This window comes from Dendroctonus ponderosae, unplaced genomic scaffold, assembly GCF_020466585.1.
Source record: "Dendroctonus ponderosae isolate FM_Combo_2020 unplaced genomic scaffold, Dpon_F_20191213v2 Dpon_F_20191213_6, whole genome shotgun sequence".
Classification (NCBI taxonomy): Eukaryota; Metazoa; Arthropoda; class Insecta; order Coleoptera; family Curculionidae; genus Dendroctonus; species Dendroctonus ponderosae.
Genome location: NW_026018814.1, coordinates 7,427,778 through 7,453,268, shown reverse-complemented (window position 1 = coordinate 7,453,268; position 25,491 = coordinate 7,427,778). Strand labels below are relative to the sequence as shown.

The 25,491-nt window shown below is 35.2% G+C and overlaps 1 protein-coding gene across 3 annotated transcripts in view; it reads right to left on the bottom strand.

The window, feature by feature from the left end:
* The window catches only part of LOC109540512 (synaptogenesis protein syg-2), a 203,298-nt gene extending 178,897 nt beyond the window's left edge, over positions 1 to 24,401 (bottom strand). For all 3 annotated transcript variants that reach the window (XM_019908931.2, XM_019908932.2, XM_019908935.2), the window contains exon 1: positions 23,929 to 24,401. In XM_019908931.2, the coding sequence (XP_019764490.1) occupies positions 23,929 to 24,025 (97 nt within the window). In that variant the 5' untranslated portion in view covers positions 24,026 to 24,401. The remainder of the gene's footprint in view (positions 1 to 23,928) is intronic.
* Between the last annotated feature and the right edge of the window lie 1,090 nt (positions 24,402 to 25,491).

Below are 25,491 nucleotides of genomic sequence, written 5' to 3'. Positions count from 1 at the left end.
AAAATCGCAGAAAACTTGTCTGAAGTGCAATTTACCTGGAAAAAGTTTCTTCTTATATTACTCGAAAGAAACCTGCGGGGCAATCACGATAATTTCAGTTGATTTAATATTTTTCACATAATTTTCAAGTTTTTCTTTTGTTCTGTTTCGCTTGCTGGGCACTCCAATATTGCACCGTGACTGTGTTTTCTGTTTTAAAATGAAAATTATGTAATAATTGGTTGATTGAAACTAGTGAGTTTTTCGGGTTTTTAGGCCGTTGTGGAGAATAATTTATTCCTGCCCTTTCGCAACCGAAACCTCTAAGGACAAAAACGACCGGAAAAAATAATGTTTTGCGACGGCTTAAAGATCCCAAAAACTCAGACAGTTGCAACAGAAAGCCAAACTCTTGATGTTAAAATGTGGATACGCTTAAGCTTGAAATGTTTTGCGGAATTAATATGAAACCATACGATTTTCTGGAAAGTCACATTCGTAGCTTAAAAGCGTCTTGCTAGATTGGGTATTTCCTACACGTCTGCAGTTTTTTTCTTGATTCAGGTTATTTTGCTGAAACCCACTTTAGATGGAGCCGTTCCGGAATATAAAAAAGACATAATACGCCTTAAGCAGAAGGAAATAAATTTGTCAAGGCAAATTTTCTGGCGACGCACCCCGACTCCAGAGACCGCACGACGTGAAACGTTACATAAGAAAATGCCAGTTTTTCACCACCGCAAACGCACGTGTAAAATATGTAAAATGTTTGGGTCTTCTGAATCCCCCATTCGCTCCTTATCATCTCCAGTCATGAATTTTCCGTATTTTATTATGCCACTCTGGTGGTTTATGAAGACGTATTTATTGCGACAATAATATACCGTTTCGGTTTTGTCTTAGGTGTTAAATCATCGGGTTTTGGCAAGCGAAAAATTACTTCTGCTAACCGAAAGGAAATTGGGCTTTGGTCGCGTCACTAGAAACTTCCACTCGTTTCGACGTATTGCATGCTTCCAAGCTGCTAAAGTTTTTGCCGGTTAGTGTGAAACTCTGGAAACAAACTTTCGTCTAAATTGGCACAAAGCTTTTGGTTCATGGTAAACACTGATGTATTACCCAATATGTATGTTGACTTGAAGGCTTTGTTTTGCAAGTAGTTTCTCCAAAAGTTTCTCTTTGCTAGCTCAATAATTGTATAAACAAGTATTAAATGTTGAAGGCAAAATAAGCATAATTCAGAACATGTGGATAAAATCATGCGTTGCTCAGCTTCCTGATACGGAGTTTAGCATTTTATCGTGTTCCTCAATTTGGGTTAGTTCTCGGATGTCTGGCGACATCATTCAGGAAGTAGAAAATTTCGCTTTAAAGTCGCTATAGTAAAGTTGCGTAACAGAAGCCTCAGCCAGCTACGTCCGGAGACATCCGGGACAACACAAATTCCGCCTTTATCCCAGGGGATATTGTTTAAGTCGGCTTATTTGCATTGTTATTAACCACCGGGGAGATTTGCCCGACCCCGAATGGTCTTCTTTACGCTTAATCATTTCGGATCTGCCTCTGTATTTTCAGCCCGTTGTTATGAGATTAGGAATTGATTGAGGAGAACTGATTTTTTCACTCACCATATCCTGTCCGAGAAATAACGAGACACTTATTTAGTACTCAAGTGTGAATAACAGTAAATTCTTCCCCAGAGTCAAAGCACGGGAGAAACAGTGGGAGAACAATCGACAGAAAAGGGGAAATGTCAGGACACGTAAATCTCTCTGGTGGTTAATAACGATGCAAAGCAACTGACTTAGCGAACATCCCGGTGTGCGATCACGACGGTCCTGGTATTGTTAAAATTTGAATTTTAGGACGAACGGGATTTATTCAGTTGTCAGACAAACGGAAAGGTAAATTTCTTAAGCCTGTTGCCAGCGTTTACAGCCGCTAGCACTCCAATCACTCCTAATATACATTATATCTACTAGGAATGTATCATCACCAAATTGATCTCCATCTAAATCATCTCCACCTAAAAGATAATTAAAGCGACCATCGTAGCCAGGCTGATTAAAAAAAACACGGACATTTGCTTTAAATTTTGTAGCTGAAAGCTTTTTCCTCGCTGCCGCGTTAAGAACGGGGTTATACAAATTACATCGGTGTTAATCGCTAAGGCATTTTGTATGAGCCAAAAAATTGTTAGTGTAATTGCCAGTGTTCCCATGAAGATTATCCGAAATCCCTGTGATTGATGGTGGAGGATAAGCAAAGAATGAACCGGTCCCCCGGCGGGTCCCCAGAGAAAAATGGGTATTAAAATGGGGCGATGACAGGGCGTCATTAGTTCTTATTGCGATTTTCGGGGGGAAAACAAGCAACAGGGGCCCGATCTATTCAGATTTATCGATGCAAAAACATCGACGACATGGTTGACTCTCAATGGCTATTGTTTTCCCGGGTTTTAGGGGATTTTTGTAAATTTTAAATCCTGTATAAAAAATGTGACTTGTAATGGTTCAAGTTTGCGTTTCGGGTCACATAGCGTAACTTTGCAATATTACAGCTCTTGCTACGTTTCTTTAAATATTTGCTGGGTTTTATGCTTACTTCAAAACATTTTCGTAACGAGTTTCTCTTCCAGCTTCAACAAGCATTTTTCTCCATTTCGATATTTTCGAGTTTTACTTCGAATTTTAAATTTTAATTGCTGTTTTAAAACAGAGAATCCAAAACTATTTTTCCATAAACATGTATTACTCAAATTACTAAGCTCTGGTCAAGGCGATTTTCAAAATCGTACACAACGTTTTCCCAGAAAACTAAACATGTAATTTTACCAATGATTTTCGAGATAAGAAAAAAAGGCCAAAAAAATCAATGCCTATATCAATCAAACGGAATTTCCACAAAATCAACGTTACCCTTTTTTTCGACAAATTTCGACCAAGTTTGTTGATAAATTGCGAATGCTTTGAGAGATTTTATTTCTGTTTGAAGCCTTATTTAATGCAATTCTTTCTCGGTTAGCCCGTGTTTTTGAAAAAAAATTAGTGCTCCCAATAAATTTTCTATAGGGTTGCAAATGAAACAATCGGAAATTGGTGAAAGTTCCACGTGTTGTCAGCAGGATCAAAAAACGTTTTTTCCACTTCGACACCACATGTATTAAGATACACCTCATATCTTGACACAAATTTTGAATTATTCGCTGATCTCGTTTATTTACAGAGTGGTCTCAAACAAATTAATATTTTAGTCTTTCAGTGATCCACTTTTTTTTCTCTTGAACCCACTATCAAAATCTAGGGTTCATGTGGAAGCTAAAAAATTATACCGAGTTCACCGAGTTGGATGAAATAACGAAATATTGTTAAGTTACGAAAGTAAACTTGACTTTACTTGAAGCTCATATGCTTGGATCACATATTTTAGAGGCAATTCTGACTTGAGTAATTTTTCATGTAACTCTGTATATCGAAAATTTAATTTATTGAGACCACTCTGTGTAAATAGAATAGATGACCTATAAATTGAAAAAACGCTGCGAGCTATTTGGTTTATCTTTGCACTTTTGGCGTGGGGATCCTAAAAACCTTTTTTGTCCAACAAGGAGCAGGACAAACTTTCGAAAATTCTGCATTTTCTTATTTGCCACCCTGTAGATAATTTATCTGCAATGCTTAATTTTAATAAAAACTTTCGCTAACAGACAATAAATGTTGCTAAATAATACTTCAAACAGAAACCAAATCGCTTGAAGTAGTCGGAATTTATCCAGTTCCAAAGCTTGGACAAATTTATATGTGTAACGTTAATTTTGTTGAGCAGTTTATTGTTGCTGTTTATACGCCATACTGCGATTTATACACATTAAGTAACCAGATCAAAAGAAAACTCAGACGTTATAGTGTAGTGTGTCCGTTTTTAAAATTTGAATTGTCTTCGTTTAGAAAAACAACTGAAAATACTTGAAATCAAACGAAAAAATAAGCTTTTATCAAAATATATTGAAACATTACAGTTTAACCTAATAACAATTGAATATATATAATTAAGAGACAAAGATGTAAATATGAAAGAACTAAACCGCACAGTGTTATGTTGCTAACAAAGTTAACAACCAAAACAACATTAAGCGGATAAAAATTTGAACTTGATACCTACTTACTTTTCTTTCAAAAATGGCACTCATTATATGGATGAAAGAGAGAATATTCTCTTGACTGTCTTCAAAGCAACTTACCTGGAAAAGAGAAAAGAATGTAGATTTCAAATTTCAAGCAATTTTAATTAGAATTTAATCTCCATTGCATGAATTTCTTTTAACGCCGTCTAAAAAATTGTCTGAATAAACTGCTTTCAAATGCCTTAAAATGCAATACATATCAACGGTGAGTCAAGTTTTTAATTAAAATCAACTGTTCAATGAAACCCCAGATTAATTTGCAAAATTGTGAATATTTAAAACCGTCTGTTCGTTCACAATCCACATTTCGGGAAAACAGCCCAAACATCCTTATGTGTAAGTTAAATAAAAACACTCGGAAATTCAACAAATGAAAGTTCACAACTAAATTTACATTGTTAAAAAAAAACTACAAAATCACACCAATCGTTCATCCAGAATGATTAATTGGACAAATTCGTAATTTCCATTTAGAATTTCGATCGTCTATTTCCATTGATATAAGTGCGAACACTAAATCTGTAAATAGCTCCCATATTTCCATGCTGGTATGTTCATTTTTCGATAAATAATTGTCTGAAAATGCCGCATCGGCAGTACAAATAAATAACAAGTCATTGGCTGGCCTGATTAATAAAATTGGAAAATATTCAATATATCATTGCAGCCTGCATAAAATAAATAAATAGATAAATAAAATTGATTTGCCGTGGACGTTTTAATGGAATAAATAATTCGATTAAATTGAAAAAAATCAACTTGCTAATTTCCCGTACATCCGTTCGTCCAAACCATATTTCGCCAATTGTTTCCCGTATTTAACTTATCTGCTGGTCTAATATCTGTTCGATTTGAAGCTGACATAGTTAATTATCGCTGATGAGTTGGTGATGAGGCTCTAATTTTCAAACAGATCGACTAAAATTCGACCAATTAAGACAAATAATTGAAATCATCGAGGAACTACTACTATTACACCTAGGAGAATAAATGCATTCCCAACTAGATCAATACAGTTGCAAAACTGGCAAAGTGCTGAAAACTGACACGGTTAAACTAGGCAATTAGTCAGCAAATGTTTTAGTTCGCAATTGATTTGAATACTTGGCAGAATTATCGAGAGCGAGATGTTCAGACTCGACAGTTGTTTAGCAGTTGTGTTAAGGTCAAAAGGCGGTCTGTTTTGTGTTTATAGATCTGAGAAGAATCAGAACATGGCAAGTTGAAAGTGAGGCGAATTTACAAACTCGATAAGCGTAAATAATAATGAGGTTAGTTACAATGATTCAGAATTCGGAAGTAAATCGGTATCGAAGTACTCTAGTTGTAGCTTCAATTAAAAGCTGCACCTGCTCGATTTCCTGCAGAGTTCGATGACTGTCAGTTCAGCCAGAATAATGAATGAAATTGAGTCTGAAAGATGGTCTAATAAAGTGGGCGCCGATTGTCGCTTCTCTGTGGTGCAAAGCTAAAAGGCTTGTTGTTTAATTGAATAATCAATTTCTTCAACAATTGCTCAGGAAACTCTTCAAATCCGTTGGCTTTTCCACAGCCTGCCAATTATGCACTTCGACTGACCACTGGGGATTCCGCACTGCATCATCCGACTAGTTGGTGGGCCCTCGACAAATATCAATTATCCGATTCAGATCGAGTGGCTCCAGCATATATTTACCTCTATTCTCTCTGGCCTTACTCAATTATTTCTCTATACCTCTAACCAGATTATATTTAATTTATCTAAAGCAAACCCGATGTGTTGACACACTCCGTATTAAGCTGCTTTGAAAAGGGCCTATGTCAATCCGGGCAGGGGCTTATCTTGTTGTCGTCTATGCAAATACGTCCTGATATACATGCAACCAGACCTGATTAGCCAGCAGATGGATGTGCGATGTCCAAAATGCTTAATTAGATGACCCATCCGAGGGTTTCTTTTGGGGCTTTCCAGGTAGCTTGTTTCTAAGTTTTTGTTCACTTGAAACGATTTAATTGTCCTAGACATCAATAAAACAAAGTTAAAAAATGTGAAAGCAACTTTCCAGAAATGTATGCTCTCTCGCATGCAGTTTTTCTTATTTTCCATCTAAATAGCAACAATAAAGTTCAATGTATGGATTAATGTAATGTAACAGCAACCGCAACGTAAGTTGGAATTTATAGTTTGCGCAAGGTTTCCTTCGTGTCCTAAATAAATTAGGGAAGTTATGAAATCCAATTTTTGTACTCTAACAGAGGAACACTCAAGCGCATTTGTTGCTAATAAGAAAAACCTCCACAGTGCATTTATTGTGATTTGACTTTATAGGAAGTAGAAACTGCGCTTGAAACACATGAGGAAAATATTCCGATATTAAAACTACTACGTCTAACTACATCTTCAGAACCTTCAGAATACTGTTTTGCTCACTTTCGTTGCATTTTCAGCCGACGTTTGCGTTCTTTTATATATAATATTTTATATTGCAGTACATTTGGAACCTAGCATCGGACATATTGATAAAATTGTGCATTTTTTGCAATTTTCGTACTAAATAGAAAATTCGAAATAATTTCGATGTTTATTTTATCAATTCCAATTATCATTTTCAGAGTCACCTCAAAGTTAAAACGTTATCAAATTTCCAACTTTCCACTTCATATAGATAGAAGATTTATCAAAATTTACATTTTAATATTTCGTAGAAAATATTGCTGAGGTGCTAATAAAACTTGAAGCCAGATAAATATAAGTCCATGTGATTCTCCCAAAGCCGGAAAACCGCAAGTGTCTGCATGTCACCGTGAATGGGAAATAAATTTTCAAAATAACCCTTGCAAGTTATATTTATGGGAAAAACCCTCCGTCTGTCCCTAAAATGCATAAGTATGAGTATCATCACACTGTTGCCAAATATACTGCATAATGAATCTTTCTGAACAAACAAAAAAGTTAATAATGTGTTAGTTAAAAAATACAATCGGTTTTTTGAACTTTAACTATTTTTTCAATGTTCTCCATTAACGTTCGATACTTCATATAGCAGATTTAGTCCCAAATTAATAACATGGAATGTTCAGTTTGTTTGTTTTATTCATTCAAATAATCACTTTAGGGTTCACACTAAAGACAAATTAAATGTACAACTTCCCATTCGAAATATGCAGAAGGTTTCATTAGTAAAATTTTTCACTTTTGATATTTCGTAAACAATATTCCTGAGGCTCTAATAAAAATTTGAACCAGACACAAAACAAGTCCAATGCGTTCTCTAAAAGCCGAAAAAATAGCAATTGTCTACATGTCACCATTTGTGAGAAATTTATTTTCAAAATATCTCTTGCAAAGGGCATTTTCGGGATTACAATTAAAAAAAAATCTGTTACGAAAATCCATGTATTTCACCTAATTTGCACTTGTCGAAATACATTGTCTACATACAATAAAAACAACGAACAAAAACTAAAACAAAAAAAATTTTCGTGTTTTTTTTGAAAATATTCTTGTAGCGCTAATAAAACTTTAAACCACAAAAAAGTCCATTTGATTCTCCCAAAGCCGGAGAAGATCGGAAATAACAGTTACAGAAAGACGAGAAATCTCAGATCTATTTATCACCGTTTCTGAGAAATTAATTTTCAAAATAAACCTTGCAAATGAGATTTTTGCTAGTATAATTGAAGGCGTTGAAATTAAAAATGCGTTATTATGGATTGCACGTTTGCACAGGTTTAGTAAACCTAATATTTTGAAAAATCAGGAAAAGAAATAAAAAAGTGTTAGTAAAAAATTACCCATCAGATTTCCATTCGAATGGTCATTTTCGATTCAAAATAAAATAATATTACATTTTAAATTTACAACTTTTCATTTCATATAAACGGCGTCTAATAAGTAAAAATTTGCAATATTCATGTTTTGTTGAAACTACTACTGAGCGGCTGACAAAAAAAACTTTAAACCAGACCATTTCAGGGTCCCAAAGCCTGAGAAAACCACCTGGTCAAAGTCAAGCCCGTTTAATTTACAAAAAGCCGGAGGAAACGCAAGTTTCTACATATTTCTGTTTCTGAGAAATTAGATTTCAAAATAAGCCTTGCAAATGATAGTATTTTTAGTATCTTTAACGGATCTCCATCTGTTCCAAAAATGCAATGCAACTATGAGTATCGCACACGGTTGGAAATTGAATGTATATTGAATCATTTTTTTTTAATTTTCCATAAATCAAAAAACTGTGTTGTAAAAAGAAACAATTGACAAATAAAATAAAAGTTACAAAACTATTATTATATTCTCCATATAACTCGTATAGTTTTCCAATAACACTGGGGTATTTAGTTAATTTTTATTCAATAAACTGAGCATGTTCTAGCCAGCAACAATGGGCCGATTTTGCTGGGTTTCAGCTTTTAAGCGTTTGTAAAGCCCTATTTATATAAGCCACACCTTTTTCGCATCCAGCTTGATGGACCGGATTTTATTTTCGTTAAAACAGAATGCATTATACGCTCTCGACATTTTCAAACGAAACTAAAACGGATTAATGTGTCGATGCGTTGAGTTAGAGTTACTCTGATATTCCACGTTCCTCGGTTGATCATTCCACTTTCCTCTTCACCACTCATTCGATATGTATCTTTTAAAGTGTGCACACTAATCTCAAATCACGGCAGCCCCCTGATTTAGCCACCATGTCGAAACAGAACTGCCGCTCACTTGTCCACATGCTGATCGATCATCCATCAAAACAATCATGAAATTTCATATTTAAACTGTGGCCGAACGATTCGATAAACCATTCAACCAGCCTGATCTATGTAAGTTTATGTCAACAAACCGATATTTGGATTACATTAAACGGCCAAAGATGTTTGAGCTCCACATCGAAGATCCCCAATAAATTTATTCCGGATGTTTTTCAACTGCAATTCCAGTGTGTTGGCACTTGGAGTTTGCTTTAGATTAGATTATCTAAAGGACCTTCAATATCAAGACAAGTCGAAAAATATTCTACTGTATTTATCATTTTCATTTTTGGAAATTTCAGGCTTTGTCTAAATCTGCTGTGTTTGCATGTAATAAGATTTATGCATTGACATACATTTGCTGCATTTTAAGTATATTTTTTCTTGGTCATTGTTCATGAAACATCAGGTAAAGCCGAGGGTAAAGAGAATAGTTCGGAACTATTTCACATTTCAAATTCCATTCAACAGTGGCATATGTCGATGCTCCCTTATGGTTAACGAACATTGCCTTATGGAAAAGCCAAAGCGATCCTTTAAATACACACTTTAAACTCATTTTCCGTCGTCCGTTATTTGCGGCCAGCTAACACTAAACCCTTTTGTTGGGTTTCCGGCCAATTGTTTCTCCCGCATGGGATATCGTAATGTTTTCGCCGGATTAAACCTGTCTGTTCGTTTTTTTATGGCTCTCGATCCGTTCAAAGCCGTTCTTATAAATTTTTCCGCCCATTGACAGAACGAGATTTGGTCACATCGAAAATATACTGGACAACGGGACAAAAACTGCAGATTTCCAGCCGGGAACAATTGATTCCCGATTGTTTAATTGAATGACGACAATTTTTATGACCGAAGGGCTGCAAGGATTTTATTCGATAATATCTCGCACTTCCCATATTCACTTAATTTCTGGTTATAGATTAAAACGATTTTGTTCTCTTGGTCAGACTGTTCGATGCGTTTTCCTGTTTCTTGATCAGCACTTCGATCTGTTGACAAAGCTTGCATGTTAATCGGTTTTTAATTCGCATGGAAAGAAGAATTATCTATGTATTAAGGAAATTGTGTACATGTAAGTTTCACATAATCAAGTTTTGGGCTTCCAGATGTAATTGTTATATTCACTGTTTTCACCTAATGGAATATTAGTCAAGGGTTAATGAGCAAGCTGCAAAACAGGTATTTGGATTCGGAATTTATTGAGCGATAAATAAATATTGCAGCATTGCGAAAGCGAGGAACGGGAATTCGAAATGAACAAATCGTTAAAACTTTTCACCCACTTGGAAAAGGTAAATTTCACGTAATATCCAGACCAGAAAATTATAAAAATAAACGTCGGACTATGACTGAACATATCCGAGGAAATTCTGCAATATTTTAAATTATTTTTGCATATTGTATCATTTGCAACATAGTATCAATCTTTGCGTATCAAAGTATTTGTCGTTAGCGCAAAAGATTGGTTTTCATTCATTTTTTGTGTTGCTCCGATTGTCTCCATTCCATTCTATTATACGTTATTTACATTGTCCTCATTTATCTAGGTGTGCAACAGCTTATTTATTATCCTTCTCACCATCTTTCTTTGCATTATTCTTCTTATACTTCAAAATATGGTTCTGTAATCCCGATGTTTACGTTAAAGCTCGCCCTTTCATGAACGATTTGATTTGATTTCTAAAGGTTGTAGATAAATAAAAGGAGCACAATAGGATGTAACGAAAGCTAAAAAAAAACAGCAAGACAATATGATAAACGCTGTAATGGAACACAATATAATTCAAGGATTTAAAAAAAGTGAGCGAAACTGATTTATTTCTGAAGTTCCAACCTATGAACTCAAGCGAATATAAACGGGAACAATAAACGGTAAACAGCCCGGTAATAGTAAAATAATACGTGCACTAAATGTTAAACAAATTAAATATTTGCGTTGGTAAAGTGTATATTATTAAGCAAACAGTTTGTATTTAGTTAGCGACCCATATTGCACTGGAGCAGCATTTAGATCAAATTGATGCTAATGCTTTAAAGACTATAAATCTATTGCGCTTGAAATTATGCATTCAAAAACAGGGTAATTTAATCTTTTAAATTGGGCTAAAATCCCTAAAACCGCAACAATATCTTGCGCGAGCTTTCAAATTCGAAGTTTCTGACCTCATTGACCCGAACATCCGTTATTTTGACTGCAGTAAAATGACAAACGTTAGGGATAATTCCGGAGTTAGAGAAAACATTATATCATTCTCTTACCGATGGTAATTGTGCGGGCAGTTTTGGGGGTAAGTTTGTGCAAGTTGAAATAAATCAGCCCGGTTGCGATTGAGATAATATTTGAAAATGCTGGCACGAACACGTGCAACTTGCGGAAGTTCGGTCTGCAATGCTTCGATCCATTTGTTTGCTGGTTTTTCTATTGCTTTGCCCCCCAAATTTCCGGACCGCAATTTAATAAAACCATAACGTCAATTTCGATTATCAAAGCTCCAAAACTTTGCAGGCTAAATCTATTTGGCGGTTAGATAAAATTACAATACAAAACACTGTCCTGACCTTCTCTAAGCAGTTTAGCTCGCGGTAACTTAATTAAGGTTCCTGTTTGCCATAAAATCCGTCTTCGAATTTTAGTGTTCCAACTCTCCTTTTTGTACATTAAGTCCCTAACTTTGTTTCATCTTAAAAGCGCCTTATTTATTATCAAGCTTAATGCGGTTGGTCTTTTACTAAGGTATTTTACTCTTCGGAGTTTGAGAAATTGTTTGTCTAGACCGTTTTCTTTTGTCTACTTGCGCAAAAGCCTTGTTTCACTGTTTTTCCCGTCAAGCAAGATATGAGATGATTAAAAGCAAGTATTTGTGTTATTAACATTAAGTTCTTCGGGCCCTCTGATACTTTAAACACTTTTTAGGTGTGTCCTTTACCCGCTTTAAACTCCCATGAAATTAACCGCCTATGTGCATTCAAATTTTCTTACAACAAAAAAAATAAACTGGTTAAAATGTCGTTTTTCATACAACAAAAAGGTATTAGGTCCAAATTTTTTGTGGATTATGGTCAAAAAACTGTGCAATTTTACATTAGGGCCGCCACTGCATAACGGCTCATTTAATTACCGAAGAAACAAAAGGTATGGTGTCGATGCAATGGTTTTGCCAGTAAGGGATTAAATCGGTTCTGAAAGGGCATTGTGCGCCCTTTGAGGTTTATCTGGTTACCGGCTTTTGGAAATTCAGCGGTGCCTGCCCCATTTATAGGTCGCCGTTAATTTTCCTCTTAACTGGAATGTATCGACCTGAATTCATCAGTAACATGTTGAAGAAATGAAGTCAGCGAGTGTATTTTTACTAGAACTTTTCGCGCAAAAAAATCAACTTTTTCCGCATCTTGCCCCATCCCATGTCTGATCGACTGGCAACTAATTAATCCGCAGGTAAAAACAGATTCATCAATTCGGTCAGGCAACAAGGAAAAGTCAATAGCATCCCTTTATCAACTGAAAAAATCTCCATTTCAGCACTCGATCAGTTTTCCGCTAATTAGATTTTCTTTGGCTTGCAGACAATAAATCAAACACTCGTAAATAAGTCATTCGTCGACGGCCAAAAACTAGATCAGGATCGTTTCATCTAGGAATAATAGAATAGAATGAAATCGATCTAGGTATGATATGGATTTGGATTTTTACGTGATTGATGATATGTCGTTCCATTAAATACGCATTTGGAACGTTTGTATACAGATTCTGTCAGTATTACCTGCACTTTCCAATATATCATTATTTCTCATGGTTGGCTTCCCAATCTCAATCAATTAAATGCATGTTGCTTGTAATAGAAAAACGTCTTTTACTAAGCGTCTCAATTAATTGTTTGGTCTGTACATTCTCTCTTTTTAAGTGGTAATCACGAACAAATAGTTCCCTATTCGATTTTAAAGGCTTCGCTATGGAGTATGTCAAAGCTAAAACAATCAGGGGATTTTTAAACGTTCAGTGGTGTAACATGAGCCGATACCTTAGTTTAGGTTCAAGTCTTTTATCTCTCTGTTCTCTGTTAAAAATAGAAGGATTGTAGAAGCGTTTTGTGCGACTGACAATATTTTTCTTGTTAACGTTAGCACTCTAGGAGGTGAAAAAACGCACCTGAAAATTAGATTTTTGGGTGCAAAATCCGAAGATACCTGCTTTTGATTTCTGTTGCAAAATTTGCAAACCGTTTGAAACACATCAACGTCCATACCAGTTTGATCATAAAGAAGCGAGGATTTCTACCACCTGAAAATTAGAGACCCCAGGTCCTTCTGATGGAAAATAACTCAAAATTATTCACTATTGTCACCTGTTTTATTTGAAACCGTCAATGCCCCTCATTTTCTAAACTAAACACCCTATACAATCAAATTCAGATGTTTCTTAAGTGAAAAATCATGGATTAAGCTAAAAAACTCATATGTGAAAAGTGGATATTTGGCCGAAATGTTAAAGCGCAACCTTCTTGTCTTCATTTCTATAGTCGATAAATAATCGTCATGATTCAACGACAAAAGAAAAATGCCTTAGTGTTTGCACCCGGATTTTGTGCTTTTGTTCAGGCCCAGAAAAGCTTTAATCAATAAGCTAACGCTGTTAAGCAACATTTTACATCTTTTGTGCACCATCCATCATCTTTCTTTACCCCTTTTAATATAAATTGATTGCCCAAAGGTAACAAAATGCTTGGATTTCAGCACCGTAAATTGAAGCTGGTTTAAGTGCGTAAACCAACAGCTTACAACTAAAATTGCTACTTTTTTCGAACATTCCTGAACTATTTCTGGAACAATTTGAGCTAAAACATCTATTATTAAAAGATGTACTCGAAAACCCTAATATGATAATACTCACACGCATTAAGAACATCTAAATGAAAAGCTGTCCTTGATTTACTGTTAATGAAATGCTTAAAGTACGCCAATGTCATAATCCCGACCGTTACAACAGGAAAAGGTGTTGAAAGGGCCTTTTCATTCCTTTCCGAGCATCCGAATAATAAAAAGAGGTTTTTGTTTTTCAATCCGCCAAGTCACGGAAACAGATTACGAGAGTACGAACTACCATGAATATTTAGATGTATGACCGAACGAAAAAAACATCAGGGGGGACAATGGATTATGGGCAACAGTCGGGACTCTTTATGATTTGCTCAAGTCATTGTACTGCCCCAAGACCAAAGAAGAGTGGGAATTGTATTTTTCAATATTTGCCTCATTTGAGAAGCACTGAGCCAATGGCAATTTTGTTTAAATCTAAAATGCTTGTAGATTTTATTGTGCACTAACCAAAAGGCGAGTGGTCATTCTAAAAGGTTTAAATGACTTTCACCTTCCGGTTATCAGTTAAACTACGGCTAAATGCTTTTCTGCTATATAAGACAATGATGCCAGGTGGCGGTCTTGTAAACCACTCAAGCCCATACAACCCGGAAAGGTTTTAAATGCCGTGAAAACTACGGTCTCTTCTAGCCTAAGAATTGTATCAGATACCTGTATTTTCAGGAATCGTAGCGTAGACAATATAATTCTTTATTCAATGATATTTTGCACGGTTTTTCTTGTGTTGAATACATTTATTAAGTTAGGAGGGAAATCGCTAATAATTGCACCAAGAATTAATTAATAATGCATTACCCATAGATATTATGCGTCTTTTCTGCTTTCAGAACGTTTGTTTTTTTGTAATATCTCAAGCTGCTGGCGCCAATCGTTGACGTGCGACATACTTTTAGATTCTTTGCATTCGAAGCCACAGTTTCTTTTATTGTTATCAGGGAATTTACATCGATTTCTCAACAATTGCGGCCTTGTGTGCTCAGTTCTGTGAAGGTCCTCTTAAATGGATTCCAAGATAGATTTATTAAACTGATGTTTACTTCCGAAAAATCTGCATTTGAGAAGATTCATTTATATATAAGGAAACTTTGATTATTATTTTATGATTATTTGAATCATTGGTGAAAAACTTCGGACTTTTTTAGAAAATCTCAATTTTTCACGTGTTCCTTATAATGTTAAAAAGTACATCAATCAAAAGTTCAATATCCTGGACTCTTAATATCCTTAAAGTTTCGATTTAATGTCTTCTCTAAAGAAAAATATATCTCTTTGCTACTCACGTTATAGCGCCAAGTTTTTTTCACTCATAATATGAATTTTGACGTGTCCAGGACGTAATCAAAATATCTGTTTCTACATGAGTACTTAATGGAAGATATAAGTCTCTGGCCGTCTAGTTCTAAGGAGCGCACTAAAGTTTTTTAATAAAATAGTTAATTTGTTAAAGCTTTGAATGGAGAACAGTGAGCTCTTTAGAATGAACTTGTACTTTCAGACATCGGACCTTTTGCTGGGAAAATAAGAACATTTTTAAGAAATTACAAACATTCACACACAAAATAACGCCGTATTTCATCAAAAAATTTAATCTATTATAAATGGAGTTTTTACGTAAAACATGTGGTAGAAGGAATGTCTTGCAAATAGTAAATGCAAATGTTTAGGATCAAGTCGTAAATATATTTAACGAAATATCACGCAAGTAATTGAATTTCACACCCCCTCGAAAATCTGCGTTTTTCTTCCAAACCTCGAATCGATTACGCATTCCATATATATCTAGGGCCCGTTAAAGTTTCAATTAATCATTTTGGTCGACCAGTGAATCATTACCTAAGTGCCCTTTTTCCGAAAATCATATGATAAATGATTGTCTGATTATACAGGAGTAGCACGGAAAATTATGAAACTTGTTCTTGTGCGATGCGTTGAGTGGCGATCGTATCAGGAGGAAATACGAACCTGCAATGATCGAGATGCTGCATTTCAAATTGCATAGAATTATGACCGTGCTGATCTGCGATTACTGTCCATGGCAATTTATATCACATTTTTAACTGCAATGCGTATAATACTAATTTCCATATACTTAGAGCTCAATTGTTTTGTCTCTTTGGCTTGAATGGTGAAAAACACGTTTCAAAAACCTCGAAATAAGACACGTCATAAACGGGAGACGAGCCTGCCAGTCGCAGCACAAAGAGGGTGATAAAATTAATGCGGATCTTTTAATAAATAATGAACGCAATCATAAATCTGTGGATTAATCTTAATCTACTATATAATTCAACATTTTCTTATCGCAGGGACGCGGAAAAACCCTCAAAAACGGAGCAGAGTTCAAACGGGACGCGCTAAAAGGGATCTTGATATTTTTAATTTTTGAAATGTTTTTCAACGTTTATAAAAATATGAACAAAGTGGTTCTTCATGGTTAAGGCTTGCGCTACAACGAAATGAGCTCAGATCCTTACTTAGGTGGAACCTGAAAGTTACAAGTTCATGTATTGAAATTTTGAAGCTGTTAAGTTTCTCAGCTCAATCACCATTAGAATTTCCATTGCAGGTCCTTTAAAATTGTTCTTTAATACGCGCCGATGGAAAATTTCAACGTAACTTGGAAGGTGTGTAAGGCAGATTGTGCCTAATTAAAATTTGAGCTTATCTTTCATGGCTTTTTGCTAACGATTTACTGTAGCTGCAATTTCAATCAATCAGCTCCTCAATTATCCACAATTTCCCGAGCGCAAGCGTTTAAAACTATACAACACTGTCTTAAACAAAATATGTTGTTATTTATTTAAAAAAACCGATAATTTGTCGTTGACATCAAGAATTTATCCAACGAAAAACAAAACATCAACATTCACCGAACGTAAAACTGGGAAATTGCAAAGCAGAGAAATTTTGCGACACTCGTAAAACTTATACGGGCCAGCAGGAAAATCAATTTTTATTTTAGTCGATTAGCAGATATATAAAATGTTTTACGATCCACGATATGTTGGTTATTGGATGATTCCGACACTTACATTGTGAGCAGGAACATTGCGAAAATAACCCGGTTTAATTTTCTTGGGGTTTTATCAGTTGAACAAGAACAGGTCGAAATAAATACAATATTCGAGGTTCGCGTTCCCTAAAAATAGCTAGATGGAATGAAACTGATTTAAACATTAAAACAACATAAAACAATGGATCATTGGACAAATAATCTGATCAATATTTCAGCCCATTTTCGTATATTATTGCACACTGTTTGTCATCCTAATTTATCCAGATTCCGAGCAGACGCATATTTCCTTTTCCTTGCTTTGGCTTTGCCAGATGGAAAAACAGTGAAGACGCCATACAATCGACGTTCCTTTTGATCAAGATTCCCAGAAACGCATTGCCGCTGCCCGCATGTAAAATTTTAATTTAATATTGTAGGGAAATTCAGCGTTTTTTCTCTGACACCTATTGAATGCAAAAATATCCCGATAAAATGGTATTTTGTTCACTGTCATTGTACGAGGGAAATTTATGGAAGATAGACCGAGTTCGGAATAAATTGGATTCTTTGGTGCTTTAACTGTTTTCAAAGCCCTGCTGTTTTTTGCGGTGAGTAATCTTTGCCATTTTGGCTTGTGGCTTGCAAGCAGCAAACCATGCAAAAATGTATGTGAACAATACTAGAACAATTGAACAGCTAGAATGTCTCAAACCAGATTAATTTCCTTTTATACGAACCAGTTTTTCATTAATGAATGGAAACCTGCACGTTTGCCCAAGGTGGCCACTTGACTGAAAGGCCAGATTAAATATCGTTGGTTACTTTTATCTGTCGAGTTCTCATGTCTCCGGATAACTTATATTTTTAATCTGGTTTTTAATTACGTAAACTGATTAGCGTTTTTTTTCCTTCAACACCGTTCACTCCTTTATAATAAGACGTTTATATTATTCGCACGCACACATTATATTAAATTATTTAAGTGCCTGTGAATTAGTAATCATAAGTCCGTAATTTTGGAGTTAAGGAATGAATCTGCTCGTTCATTGTGCAAGCCCACCTCATGCGTCCTAGAAGAATCTTATTTGCTAACACTTGATATTTTTTGTTTCAGAATTTACATCAGTATCTTGGGGTGGAAAGCTGGTGAGTTTTTACCCATTTATTTATCCAGTTCAATTTGCGTTTTTATTGTAATTTTTGTATATTATTGCAACAACAAGAGTGTTTAAATGTGGACTGCAAAAATGCCAATAAACACTACAAAATGTGCAATAAATATTTCAAAGCTGAATTGTTTGACATTTTATGCTCAGGATTAACATGCTGGTAGTTCAGGTCATTTTGAGCATTTAGTATCGTTGTTTACAAATATCCATTATTACCGCATTGAATTACAGTGGCAAAACCCGAAACACTAAACAATTAAACCCGTTTCGTGGTCAGTACAGGTATTTAACAATGTAGATCAGCAAAGGGGTGATAAAATGAGATCACTCCACAAATGTACCCGAAACATAATTCAACTTAACTGAAACTACTGTGGCATTAAAACAACTATTTCCCCATCTAAATATAAATGTTGGTGGCGATATTTTAAAAACATTAATGTCCGTAAACCCGGGACTGTTAAACAATGCCGGCCGGATTATGTAATTTGACATGCGTTTCGGGAATGGTGACATGTGTTTTGGGAATAGTTCGATAACAATTTTAACTTTTAAATATTATTTTGCGTTGAAAATTCGCAGGAAAACTGCCACTAATTGATCAATTAACCCTTTACTACCCTTTAAGTATTTATAATTTAAAATGAACTTTTTTAGCAATGCACATCAACATAAAATTGCGCCTAAAGGTTTTTGCAATTTCAATAGTTAGGAGTTTAATTAAAAACTCCGACAAACCTACATGATTGTGCGTTGATTAATTTCGGTAGACTTTAAACGTTAATTAACTCTCGCAATTAAAACATCCAATTAGTTTTGGAGTTTTACGGGAAAAAAATTCGAAAATTAGTACTTCCTTTTAAAATTAAATTCTATTGAAACCTGCCCAATGCATAATTCCATCAATCCCGGCCTAATTGGTGATAATCTCTGGGAAAGTTTTGGGTTACAAAATAAGTAATAAATACTTGGAATAAGGGGCATTAGAGTGAAATCGACAAGCGTCTCTCAACTTGAGCAATAAATTAATTAGCCGCCAGCCTTAAGGGCTCTGGGATTGGTCAAATTAAATCTTTTGGGGCTTCCCATGGAAAAAAGGTATTTGTGGTTTATATGCTACTCCACTCTGAGAAATAAAAATTACTTGTTTTTAGTCTAATGCGAGCTTCATTGCCTGTAATTCATACGACTCAGTCAGTCACTTTCTCATCACTCAATAAAAAATTCAACACGTTCCAATATCCCATGGGTGAATTGAAAAATATACCCCACCCTGCCCAAAAAAGTTTATTGAATATCAATTATAAATAATTAAATAACCCTGGAAAGCGAGAGGGGAGTTGGAGAGTTCCCGTAATAAATATCTAATTAGACCGGGAGCCTCTTAAAGCAGGTAGTCTGCTTAATGGTTTTAGTTGCTTACGTTTAATCAATCTGGCATGTTGAGGACGCTAATAAAATCGTCCGGGAAGGATTCTTGCTCTAGAAATTCCACCTGTTGATCGGAGACTTTCATATTCCGAATAGGGCCAACTGAATAATTAGCAAAACAATCAGCAAGTTAAAAAAATATTTTTTTTCACTCAAATCGAGCTCGTTGGAAGCCTTAATATTTAATGTCGTTTTAAGACGAAAAACACCTTGAGAACATTTTATGTACCTTCTCCATACCCTTTTACGTGCTTTTTTACTCTGGAAGCACTAATATTTTAATGCTGCTGTCGTCTGCGTTTCCAGGAATATTCTATAAAGAAAACAGACACGCGGAGAAATATATGGCAAATAAAGGCCAAAATCCGTTTCTTAATTGAAATTAGTGTAACATTGGCATCAAATGAGTGGACTCTACTTGAGATTTAAATGGCTCATTTTGCACATTAATGTTGATTTTATTCGATAATTGACATGGATTTATGCTTCATTTGCATACAATGTATGCTTGTGCAAAAGGTGGACATGGACATGGAATGTAAATATTCACCCAGAAACCGCATATCCAGAAAGAAATGATTCGAAATAAAACGTTGAGGTTTTTTACCTATGTTCTCATTTTTCTACCAAAAAAAATGCTTTTTTGCTTGAAAAATAAAAGTTTTTCTTACTTGGCACTGCCACGTTGCGCGGTGAAAGAAACGAGCAAGTTAAAGAATTCAGCAATTGCGGCCAAAAACATCGGGAAAGCTGCACCAACAAATAGATTTTTTCCATCTTTTATACTACCTGTTATTATCTCCTTTAAGCACAATGTAGCTCGGCCACCGGGTTTTTGACTAGTCTCAAAGCTCACCATTATCCACTAAGAGTATTATTTAGAGTTCGATTTATAGATGCGTTTCGGCTTTCGGGTTAAAATCTTGGCGCCTCCTAAAGTGCTCCAATGCGAATAAACTACGATAGTACATCTATTCTTCGAGAAGGTACAAGAGTTAATAGTGCTCCCTAGGGCGTCGCTATATAAATACATAAGACGGTAGTTTAGTGAGAATAAATGGCGTCTAGGAACTTACATTGTCGCTTTTAAAATTCATCTTTAGAACTTGCTGGTAGTAGGTGAACACTGCTGCGGCCTTCGAATATTTTACCCTTCAACAAACCTTTACATTTTCAAGTCAATCAACTTCTGTTTGATGTGCTTCTCTAAACTAGCCGGGCCAGTAAACATCTGTTATCTCGAAACGAAAGTATCGAGTCAATAGACATCTATTACCGGGAAATAAGGGTATCACCAATTAAAAGTACACTCTCTCGTTAAACATGTTCTTAATTCCAATTTCATGGGACCCTGAATCGAAAAGGGGGCATTAACTTTGTTTTAATGTGGCAGCTTTTACGCTACAACTTGCCTTGGAATGGTTTTTTAGTGCTCAACTGGATAACATTAAGACATTCTTGGATTTCATGCAGGTGGACTGTGGAATATCTCTCTTTGTAACAGTGGAAATTCACTGCTCGAAATTGCTACTTTCTTTCACTTGATCTTGCTTATCTTACTTTAGCCACTCGGTATGAACGGTTTTACCAAATTAGAGCCAATTTGTATAATAAATCAATTTTGTTCTTACTAGAATATTGAAATCCGACTATAATTACAGTCGTTATTCAAGCTGTCCCAACTCCTTAAAACGCGCCTGACTTGCGGTTAAACGGTAATGATATACTTGTTATCATTTATTTCTCTTCTACTGCATTAAAGATATGCGCTGTCAAGATATCTTATACGAGATAAGATATGCGTGCACTGTGCACCGATGGTGTGAAAAATGCAACGGAATTAATTGGTCGTATAATCAATTTATCAGAAGTGTTGTCAGATAAAATGGGGCATTTTCGTTCAATTTTGAATATCAGCACCGCTTTTTAAACTGAATTTGGTGGTGTAGAGCAAATATCAATATCATAATTTCCTTTTAGGCTTGTGAAAACAATATTGCCAATTGCAAATCTACAACTATTAATGTTATTTGATATAAACGGAAATGGCTGATGAGCGCAAATATTAAAATTGGCTTTTACATTATCTCCTAATTATACATACATATAAATTATACGTTTTAAATACTCTTTTGATGCATTAATCCCAGATTAATACCATATTTGCTATTTTATTTCCGAATTAATTTTCGTTTGTGCAAATAGATACTAATATTGGCTCCATTTATATGGGAAATAATTCACTAGCTACATTAAACGGGTTTCAATTACTAAGCGCAATGACTATAAATCAGCAATATTTTTGGCAACAAAGAGATTTTCTAATCAAACATGGAGGCGAACAAAACTGTTTTTAATAGAAACTGAAAAAATACAAGTCTAAAAGCGTGTAAAGTAACACAATTTAAATCAAATAGGCTGTAATAAGATTTCGAACAATAAGATCCATAATTAATCAAGTACCCACTAACTCGCACTTCAAGCCTGTTCGCATAAATCAAAAGCGTAGCACAAAATTGAATATTACATTTCATGAAATTTATATATGGATAAATGGCAAACATCGAAATTCGCATTTATTGATTAATTACCAGTATAAATTATACATTTTTAATGCCCGTTTAATTCATTAATGGGTCATTTGTTTATTCGGGCTTTTACCAGAGTTTATATTAAATTTCAATTATGCAAAACTGAAAAATTGGCGTTGTTGGGTGTTAGGTCCATTGTTAGAGATGGAAAAAAGTATTTTTGTTGCAATTAACAATGTTGTTTATACAACCGTTAATCTTACACAATGTTCGAGAAAATGAAATAGATTCTAAATTAGTCGTTAGCCGAGTTTTGAAACTCGAGAGACTGAAAACCAGTCAATAAAAATGTTAAGAAGCATATAAGCATAACAGCAGGTATATCATAACCAGGAAACTTTCCGGTATCCGACATGGCACAAAGAGAACATTGTTCAAAACTATATTAAAGTAGAAGTCTCAATGGAAATGGAAAATCTCATAGGTGGGCATAACACGTTCATTGCATTTTGTATGATTTGAAGACAAAAGCCCATTGTTGGGGCGTTTCAAGAACTACATATTAAAAATTCGTTCTACAACACAACTAATAGATTGTTGAAAAGGAATTCCGAAATTTTCGAAGAATTTTTGTATATAAATMATTCTGAMTACGCGCCATTTYTTATACTGGTAGAAATTACCGATTTATTGTGTCTCAACGTAAAGCGTWYTTTTTTTATTGTGTTTAAAATGTTGAAAATCTGTGTTGTMTGCAATAAGTTTAGCACATTAATAAAGARAATTAGTCGGTTTGTTAGAGGCGGAGGGAAATAATTTGGCTCGCRTGCTATTATCTAMAAATTRTTAGATGACAAGATAAAACGACAGAACGAAAGTATTGAAATTTATGTTCGTTTTACTGAAATTGCACTAATTTATTGTCAGAAAAATATCCAAGTTTAAAGTCGAGGACGGCCAAGAAGCTGATTGATTGGCACACTTCACTGGTCAATAGATTAGGGAAAAGTTGGTAGTGTAAAACAGGCACTAGAAAAACATTAGATTGAAATTGTATTTTTTTGGCAATATATTAATAGAAACCACGTTTCCAGTTAAAATTGATGTCTATTGATGGTTAGAATTTAAAAAAAAAAACAGATCAATTTGATAWTAAAGTCCATGTTAGTAAACTATCTAGTTGTTAYTAATATAWAMATMCATTAATRTATATAATTTCATCTCMGAAGYGATCCGGCAATTTTTTTAYCACTTAAGTKKCCWACCGGAATTATTTTTAAGGTTGTCGGAAAAYCACATTGGGAAGATGCATTTKCAGAACCAAAATTTTCGAACAGTTTCCTGAATAAAAATTCAGAAAYTTGGAAAAACRARAAWTTTTGAACACCACAARCAACAATTTCMATTAAATTGTTGAACAAAATTAAAATGGYAAACGTTTCATGACCTCTTAAATKAATAGACATTAAAAAAGGRTATTGGAGTCATTAGTTGWTCGTGTAAATTGTGGCGTTTYACAATTTTATTAAAAACCTGATGCTCCWATCTGTMCCTGCCCTGACAAAACTTTTATCCTCCAAACTAAAATCTAATGAAATCGCAGAAGCCGTTTACAAGCTAAAGCCATCAGCATCTCAGTGGGTAATTCGAATATCCAAAAAGAAAATATTCCCCAAGCTTTTCAAACTTTTCGCAAAATTTCCATTTTTTGTTAAATTTGCAAAATTAGCTTCAAGTTTTTTTTAGCGTCTAAACTGCTTGACCAGCGAAATTTTTGCCCTCCATTTGTCTGGACCGCAGCTTTTAAAATACGGGAGAACGCAATTTTGTACCAAACAACCTGTACCAACACGCATTTTTTATTAAATGCTTCCTTTGCGACATCGCAAACACTGTTTTAATGATTTAAAGTTGTGTTAAATGCGTAAACATGAATGCAATATGCGACCAGCTGCAGTTGCACCCGCAACTCCAAAGGCCTATAAATAATAATTAGAAAATGAATAGAAGCTGTAGCTGAAAATGTAGTCGTACCGGGTTCTTCAGAAATTTTCGCTCCAAGCACTAGACAGCCAACACTGATCAACAGAATTGTAACCAGTTCCGCAGACACTATCACCACCTTTGCCATTGTTTCACCGTAGGAATTTAGTCACAGCTGCAAACTGTTGGAAAATTAAGTCATTCACTCACTATTAACTGGCACAGTTTTGCACGCTGATCGAGGAAGAGCAAAGACCAATTTCCCGGTCACGCACAACATGCAAATGACTGCTTCAATTCCTTCGGAGAATGTCAATAGAGCATTTCCGGTATATCCTGATCAGCAATTTAATTAGAACTATCACGTCAGCTTCGCAGCTAAGCTAGAAGCTGAAATCAGCGCTGAAGCTGTCGGGGAAAACCGAACTGAGTTGGCTCGAAGTACGCGCGTAAATTCGAACTTGACGGACCGATAAGTTCCCTCCAACGTGACGAAGACAGCGTACGAATTGCCACTGCCAGGCATGGCGCTAAACGGGAGAAGAGCTGGCGCTTCTGGACCAATAGCTGGCGGCCCGATGCGTACCGAACGCCTACGATTCCTTCGGTGGTGGCTGATGGTACATCTTGGCCACTTCTTGAAGATGGCACGTTGGTAAAGAGCCTGCGGTCTGGTTGGTTAATTTGGCTCGCTTAAAATGAAGTTGTCGGTAAAGAAGCCGGAGACCGAAGAAGAGCTCCGGCTCTCGTGGTTCGGAAGCTTTTCGCCTTGCCGACGTCCTCATCGATAAATATGATTTTATTAAAAGAGCTTGTTGATTGCTTGTTAGCGCGACTAAAAAACAGCTTTTAATTGGCGGCAGCTAGAGATCCCGATTTGGAGCCACTGAAATTGACCTGTCCATAGAAAGCCGATTTTTTACACTCATAACTTAATCCCGACTTGATCATCAATAATTTATCATTGCCTGAGCTTATTTAATTAAGGCGCGAAACATGGAAGAGTTTTTTTGAATACAAACAAGCAATAAGGCAAAAGGAGCCGACTTCAGATCTGTCTTCTGAATTCCGGWGATGSCGTTGTGAAACTTAATGATAGGAGTTTTTTTGAGAAAACGGAGGCTTTTGAATAAGCGAAAGTGGAAGATAARATTTATYTCRKTTTKGATGTTTGCTAGCAGCRGACTGTGATTTTTTCAGAAAAAYGCAATYAAAAAACMCAAYAATTTTATGTGGTATGTKTTTTGATTGCAGYAAATTGGTGACTATTATTTAGTTCTGTTTTTTTTCTTTATTTATATTTTTTTACTATATTTTTTTACTATTATTTTGTTCTGTTTCTGTTTGTTGTTGTTAATTGTTCATTACTTATMGATGATTAATGTAACTAAGAAGAGCTTTTTGAAATTSAAGTTTTACAGGCAATAATTCATAAAGTTACTAATTTGTTTCCAGTTTTGTRAGGTTTTGTTTTTTTAAACAGCCGTTGCTCGCGCGGTATCAAGAAGTTTSAMTTTTGCCAATCGTTATGTTTTCTCCAATTTCTGGAAATKCAGTTTTTCWGTTCATTTCCATCAGTATGCCTTTTTGGCACTAGACAAACATCGCATAGGA